The sequence below is a fragment of the Mesoplodon mirus genome (assembly GCF_964341445.2).
Source record: "Mesoplodon mirus genome assembly, chromosome: 7".
Lineage (NCBI taxonomy): Eukaryota > Metazoa > Chordata > Mammalia > Artiodactyla > Ziphiidae > Mesoplodon > Mesoplodon mirus.
The window spans coordinates 94,198,281-94,206,106 of record NC_138983.1 but is presented as its reverse complement, the minus strand read 5'-3'; the positions used below and the strand labels follow the sequence as shown (position 1 = coordinate 94,206,106).

General features: G+C 43.8%; 1 protein-coding gene and 1 pseudogene across 2 annotated transcripts in view; one reads left to right on the top strand and one right to left on the bottom strand.

Moving 5' to 3' along the window:
- LOC309807669 (interferon regulatory factor 6-like) overlaps positions 1–7,826 on the bottom strand; it is a 1,069,421-nt gene that overhangs the window by 1,460 nt on the left and 1,060,135 nt on the right. The window contains exons 2-4 of the mRNA XM_082627518.1: positions 6,667–7,634; positions 1,230–1,433; positions 73–201 (exon numbers count right to left, since the gene is read on the bottom strand). Coding sequence (XP_082483644.1) covers positions 73–201; positions 1,230–1,433; positions 6,667–6,742 — 409 coding nt within the window. The 5' untranslated portion in view covers positions 6,743–7,634. The remainder of the gene's footprint in view (positions 1–72; positions 202–1,229; positions 1,434–6,666; positions 7,635–7,826) is intronic.
- The window catches only part of LOC309808885 (centrosomal protein of 78 kDa-like), a 525,691-nt pseudogene that overhangs the window by 451,096 nt on the left and 66,769 nt on the right, over positions 1–7,826 (top strand). The window lies entirely within an intron of this gene.

Here is a 7,826-nt window from a genome sequence, read left to right as displayed (position 1 = left end):
GTGTCAACGGTTGCAAAATCAAAGCCCCTTACATCCTCTCCATGCCTCGGTCCCACCCCCCACCCCACTCACCATTGATGTTCAGGAAGGGGAAGGCGTCCTGGATGGGAACGTGGTGCTGTGACTGGTCCAGCTCATCTTCCTCATCTTCTTCATCCACATCATTATCTTTCTCATCCCAAGGAGCAGATCCAGTGGATCCTACCCGAGAAACACACACACACACACACCAAGGTTAAAAGTGAGGCGCTCACGTTGCACTGTCATCCCTGCAGCTGACCCACTGTTCAAGCTAGGCACTGCCAGCACAGAGGTTCCTTGGGTTCAGTGTGCACCCTCAGTGCCAAAGAGTGGGAACCAAGGGTGTTCACCCCACTCCCAGCTCCTCCTACGGAGCCCCAGTGCAAGCTCTCATCCCCTCCCCTATCCAGGAGTTGCAGACCCTACTCCCTTCTCCTAGAAATCTTTTAATTCCTACTCTAAACCCCTTTCTACACATTCGCATCCCTTCTAAGGACCCAAGGAGCACAGCTTCTCTCCTTTATAAGCTTACTGTGAAGACAGACCCTTCCCTCATGGCAGAGCCTCACTAGATGCACTGGAGGTCAAGTCTAAATTATCTGGCTCTTAGTCGGAACTTGCTAAACATTGAGTAAATATAGGGATCAGGTGGTATTCTCCTAGGAAAAATACCATACAAATTAAATGATCACTTACCCATCATTTATAAAGAGAACTTAACAGCCTTCATAATGTCATGGCAATTGATTCTTAGAACAGCCTTTGAAATACGCAGGAAAGATGAGAACCCAGATTTTATAGTGGAAGAAGCTGAGGCTCAAAACGTTGAATGACTTGATTCAATGTCCCACAAGTAGTGAAATGGAAAGACCGAGGTTTATAACTCAGACCTTCTAAGTTTTAAGCCCTCCTTCTTCTAAACTACCTGGCCTCTCTTCTCAGTGTTGAGTCCCAAGAGAAGTTATTTTTTATAGAACTCAATACCCCCTCTTCTTTCTAATGCTTTACTGTTCCACTGGGTGGGCAGGAAGACTGTGCTGAGTTTATATCTTTTGTTCTCTGGGTTCTTTCTAGGGACAGCATTTCTTGCTTTATTTACCAGTCTTCAACTTTGTAAGCGAGGCGACTTTCAAGTCGACTATCGCTTTAAGGGTCCAGCCCGGAACCTGGCACACTGTCCACCTTCTCCCCAGCAGCTGGGGCCTCACCTGGGTTAATGATAGAGCCCTGGGGCTGGGGGATGTCACACACTTGATATATCTTCACTGGGTTCATGGGCACCTCCTTGGTGCCGTCGTACATCAGGTTGAATTCCCTGCTCTTGTTGAGCGCACAGTGGAGCTGGGCCTTCCATTTAGCTGGGTCGGGGTCGTCCACCCCTTCCTGGTACTTCCCGTCTCCACAGCCCAGGCCTGAGGGATAGGAAACTGCAGTGCGTGCCTGCTTGTTGCCCAGAAACACTGGAAAGTGTGCCCGCCCTCCCTCATACAGACACAGATACACACAGCCCTGCCTGACCGCCCCATCACCCCAACTCCAATTTACAGAGACTGCAGCAGAAAACACCACGCTGGGGACCAGGCAAGGCAGGGCCTGAGACAAATTAAGCCAAATGCAAATACAGTATTTTAAAAAGAGGAGCCTCATCTCAAGTGCTTGTGCCAGCAGCATCTGTCAAGACTACAATGGCCTTAATGAAGGGTTGAAAATAAAGAAAAATCTGGAACAAGTATACACCAAAATACTAATGGTAACTTTTGGATAGCAAGACTTCAGGTAATTTTGTTTTGTTTTGCTTGCCTTATTTTTTTTTCACATGAATTGCTTATATAATAAGAAGAGAAAGGGAGGTGGCGTATGATATGAAGAACTTAGGCTTGCTGTTCCCTCTCCCTTCAGTCTTTAATCTGATGCACAAATAACTGTTGAAACCAAGTACCTTTAGGAGTAGCAGCCCATAGGAGGGCAGGAAGCACGCTCTGGGGGTTCAGCTGGCCTCAGTGCGAGGCTGAGGGCCTCAAGTCCTAATAAACTCACACCACCTGCCTTTCCCTGCTTCCTCAAACTCCCACATTGGGAACATTTTGCTGGGAACACCAGGGGCTGGTGGCCTGGGCCAAAACCAGTGGGGCCCCGCCTCTCTGGTTTTCAATTTCCAGGTCTAACAGGCATTTATGTGTCTGTTCACGGGATATCAGCCCTCCCCCACTGTTAACGTATCTCAGATGTCTACACTTTCTTCAGGGCTGTGACGTACGTGCTGGTGCAGAAAAGGGGGATGTCTTTTGCAGAGGACTCAAGATCAAGAGAACGAGATGGACCGGCCAGACTGCTCCCACTTGATGTTAGGAAGATAAGGTGGCCGTGTAGTTAGAATTCTGCAGGGGAACATAGCCTATAGAGTCTATGGGTTTGCGGATCCACAACTTTTATTTTTTCAGTAATGCCAACCAAGCTCATAAGAGACTGACATATAATCCAGAATGCCAGTCTACTCGTTTTCAAAGGGGGATAAAGCTGGTCAGTGACCAGCATGGTTAAGTCCAATAACCTGGACATAACCATGTATGATCTCAACCAGTAACTCCTGTATCTGGTTTCTAATGACAATTCCAAGAACATAAGACCCACTCAACATTTAAATCCAAATTTTCAGATGACTCCAAAGCTAAATGGAAATGATTTGATATTGAACTCTAAATCTGCATTATCTAGACTATCTCTTACCCAGTTGGGTAACCCAGAATCGACAGTAAAAGGCTCCTGCTTTCCCAAAAATCACAGGGCGTAAGAATGAAAAGCACTGGAAAGGCAAGACCCCCAGTGAATTTGCAAAGCTGCTCTTGTGTCTTTTTCTTTTTGACCTTGAAGCCAGGAGAAATTCTAAAAATACAAATGTATTCATTTTTAAAACTTGACTTTACTATTGTTCAGATCCCCAAGCCTACAAAAATAATTTTATTTTTTAAAAAATGCTCCCTGCCCCAAAGGAGTTTACAATCCCTTAAAGGAGACAGATGAGTCCACAGATCAGAAATACAGATACTATGTGAACACCAGTAAAACTGCCTAATCCATAAAGAGTCGGGGGGTAGGTATGGTTGGCCAAGTTTATCAGAATTTATGATTCTAGGGCTGCATCTTGAACATGGGTAGAAGTTAACCAGGTGAGAAGCGTGGGTCACGATACTCTAAGCAGAAGCAGCTTTATGGGCAAAGGCAGAGGCTGAAAAGCACAGTGCTTAGGGGACCTACAAGCAGTTCAGCTTGCGTGGAGGCAGCATGAGATGAAAGTCTGGGCTTGTAAGTAGGAACCATGCCAAGGGGTTTGGACCTGATTCTTAGAACACTGAGAACCACTGAGAGATTTAAGCAGGTTGTGATGTGATCAGATTTAAGTTTTAGACTAGCTGCAGGACTGAAAAGGGTTTGAAGGGAGGCAAGGCATGAAGATAACACATAGTCTCTATATAATCCATATAATAGTGTCACTAGGGTCTGAACTAAGGAGGTGGCAGTAGGGATAGAGGATACAGGTAACGAACGAGCCGTTAAAGACGCTGACTTGACAAAGCTTGATGATGAACTGATTCCTTGAAGAAGGTGAGAGAGAAATCAAGGATGATTCCCTGGTTTAGGGTTTGGGAGACTGGGTGGGTGGTGATGCTGGCCACTGAGATAGGAGCAGGTTTAGAAAGATGATTTCCCTTTGGAAATGTCGGATTTCAAATGCCTGTGGAAGGCCTAGGGGAGAATGCCCAGCATGCCCAGGGCAGTTTTTTATCCCCACTCACCTCTCACATCACCTGAGGGACTCTCCCTGCCTGCCTCCAGCCTGGAAGAAGGTCCACCAGATTACTGACATCTCTGCCCTGTGGGCAAGGACCAATTTCTTTTCATTTCTGTATCCCGGCTCAGGCTTTAGCACACAGTAGGTCAACGTGTATTTGTTGAATTGCCTCAAATTTACAGAAATACACTTCTTGGGGAATGAATAAGTTGCTATTACGGATGGAAGGCCAGAAAAACAGCTATGAGCAGAAGGCCAAGGAGACACCGCAGAAAGTGCTGGAGGAGAAAATGCGTGCAGGACAGCAACTGCAGAGCAAACAGGTGTGGGGATGCTCCATAATCCTTGGGGCTGGGAACCCTGGGGCAGTCTGGGTGGCAAGGGAGCCAGCTGCACAACCCCCTGGAACCCCCAAGGCACCACCCTCTCCTCTGATCTCCCTCAGCGGTCCCTGGCCCTGGCCGAGCACAAGTGTGAAGAGTGGAAGAGCCAGTACGAGAGCCACCCCCAGCATGCAACTGTCCCCTACCCTGCCAGCCCAGTAATCATGAATGCCGTCTTCCTTCTCTTTTTTACAATGTGGTACATATGGATTTCTTTTGAATGAGATTTAACCAGCTTTTCAACCTTTCTTCTTTCTAACAATATCAGTACTCTCTGACTCTCCAAATGCGCCTTTTCAAGTGGATTTAATTTATGGAAAAATCACCCTTCATACTTTCCCTTTCTTTTTTAAACCTCCCCATGGTAGTGTAATGTAGTAGAAGGAGATTTGGCCTGGGAGCTTGGACACCAGGGTTCTAGCTGCAGTAACCCACAGTTACACACGTTATATTATTAAAGAAAAAAGTAACTTACAGAAATGTATGAGGCCATTATGCACATACACACAAATATATATTCACTCATATATCCATAAAAAAGTAGTCTGGAAGGTTCTATAAAATGTTAAAGGTGTTCATCCCAGGGTGGAGGAGATATACGTTAACTATATTACCCTCTTAAATTTTTACAGTAAATGTATATTACTTTTATAATTTAAAAAGCCAAACTTTTCATTTTTAAAAACCTAAAACATGAAAGAAAACTGGAAAACCAACAAAATTAAAACAATCCCTAAGTCTGAGGCAACGATTTTTTTATCCGAGTACAAGTGATGAATGAAAATACTAAGAATGGTGTGTGACACCTTAAAGTATAGAAAAAAATACAGTAAGGCAAAGAGGCATTAAGATAATAGAATATAAAAAGTTACCCAGATATATTCAGACAACGGACTACTATTCCAGTAATAAAAAGAAATGAATTACTAATATGAGCTACACGGATGAGTCACAACAACATGAGGAGCCAAAGAAGCCACGTGCAAAAGGGTACTTGTTGTATGCTTCCATTCATATGAATTTCTAGAATAGGAAACACTAATACATAGTGAAAGAAAGCATGTCAGTGGTTGCCTGATGCCAGGCCTGGGAAACTGACTGTAAAAGGACAAGAAGGAACTTTTTGCAGGTATTGGAAGTGTTCTGTATCTTGACTTTGGCGATGACAATATAGATATACACATTTGTCAAGACTTATCAAATTACATGCTTAGAACGGGTACACCTTGTTGAATGTAATTCATACTTCAATAAAGTTGATTTTAATGTTAAATTAAAAAGTCACCTATGGGTGGGCTTCCCTGGTGGCGCAGTGGTTAAGAATCCGCCTGCCAATGCAGGGGACACGGGTTCGAGCCCTGGTCCGGGAAGATCCCACATGCTGAGGAGCAACTAAGCCCGAGTGCCACAACTACTGAGCCTGCGTGCCTAGAGCCCATGCTCTGCAACAAGAGAAGCCACCGCCATGAGAAGCCCGCGCACCGCAACAAAGAGTAGCCCCCGCTCCCTGCAACTAGAGAAAGGCCACGTGCAGCAATGAAGACCCAACACAGCCAAAAATAAAATAAAACAAAAAATAAATTAATTAAACAAAAAAACAGCAAACCATTAAAAAAAAAAAAAAAAGTCACCTATGGGGACTTCCCTGGTGGCACAGTGGTTAAGAATTCGCCTGCTAATGCAGGGGACGTGGTTTCAAGCCCTAGTCTGGGGAGATCCCACATGCCGCCGAGCAACTAAGCCCGTGCGCCACAACTACAGAGCCTGTGCTCTAGAGCCCGTGAGCCACAACTACTGAGCCCGTGTGCCACAACTACCGAAGCCCACGTGCCTAGAGCCCATGCTCCACAACAAGAGAAGCCACCACAGTGAGAAGCCGGCGCACTGCAACAAAGACACAATGCAGCCCAAAATAAATTAATTAATAATAATTTAAAAAACAGTAGTCACCTAGATGTCTGAGCGAGACAGAGTCCCTTTAAGCTTTCAGTCCCAGCTCTTCTCTGAAGCCTCCCCTCATTCACCCTGGCAGCATGTGACCACTTTGCATCTCTTTAACACCTTATATTTATCGGTTCCATTCAGATTTGATGCTTGAAAAGTTTTGTATATTTTATGTCTATCTTCCATTCAACTTGGTTCCTCTAAGGCAGGAACAATAATCTCTTTCATAAATTGAGACCATTACAAAAACAGAATTATGTTCCCTTTCCTCCCAATCAGGGGAATTTGAAGTAGGATTGATGAAATCCTGGAAATCACAAGCAAAAATGTCATTTCTGCATTTTTATGGCCACAGGGTCCTGTGTTTTCATCAGATTCTGGAAGATATCACAGAGCCCAACAATGTTAAGAATCTCTGCTTTGAATCCACGTGCTTTCACCCAGCTCTGTGGTACAAGGCACCCTGCCCCTGGGGCAATCTGTCTGTGGTCCCTGCAAAGATGATAAACCCACATCAAAGACACTCACTCTTCTGCATGTCAGTGGACTCTACTGCCATCTCTTCCTCCACAATGACGTCACTATCGCCATCTTCAAGATTCATTTCTGTCTCATCTAGAACACTGTCTTCTTCCTCTTCCTCCTCCTCATCTTCCTTGGAGACATCCTTTAATGTGGCAAGTAGTCTGTTGTAACCAGAAACTTGTTCTGGTTCACTCTATGCTTCACTTTCAGAACTTGAAGTATCTATAAACTCTCTGACTAAAAGGAAAATGGGGATTTTAAAAACAAAAATTATACTGTTCTTGTTGCTACCCCACGACTATCATCAGGTCCACAGTGGAACCAAGTTCAGACTTTTCTAGATAAAAACTAGCTTTTCTGCAAATACGCAGTCCTATCTATTCAACCAAACCTAGCACCAAATTTGTTTAAAACAGCTAATCTAGCTATGATTCTAGAAGCGCTTCCTCTTCTTTGAACTGCTCATGTTCCACATGGGAAGACAGCAAACTAAACACATGGAGCTTTAGGTTATAAGGCGATCTAACCTATGTGTCAGACATTTGGCACCTTTAAAGGAGCAACAGGAAAACTTACAACAAAAAAGTGTACTTTATTTCTGAGTCTGTGGTAATGAAATAAGACCTTTGATGATTTTGCACTCTATTTTATGTTAAGCAAACACGACATTCCCTCTTAGGATTCACCAAGAGCCCTCTGGTAAGCCTCCTTAACAGGCTAATCTCTCAGGACAGTTTCATACTCTATACTATATTAGTTATCACAATGGCATTTTAACAGACATCTGCACTTAAAACTAAGCAATATTACTAAAGTATAGCTTACATCTAAAATCAAAGAGAGTGGAAATGTAGCCAAACTTTAGTACCATATATAATCTTAAAAGTAACAGTCCAGAATCTACTATCATAAAGAAGGTATAAAGCATTACCAGTTGACAAGTCTGTGGTTTTGCTTCCTTTCTGGAAACCCTGAGAAGAAACAGGCAATGTTAAACTTTAACTACTAGTATGTAGCAATTAGGAAAAGTCTAATGGTACAACTTTAAATGAACATGGCAGACTATACCGTTATAAATACATTATATCTATTGTCAAGTAAAAACTCCATATGCATTTGGACAGGTTTTGGAAGGATATGCCAAATAGATAATAAGAGACGAA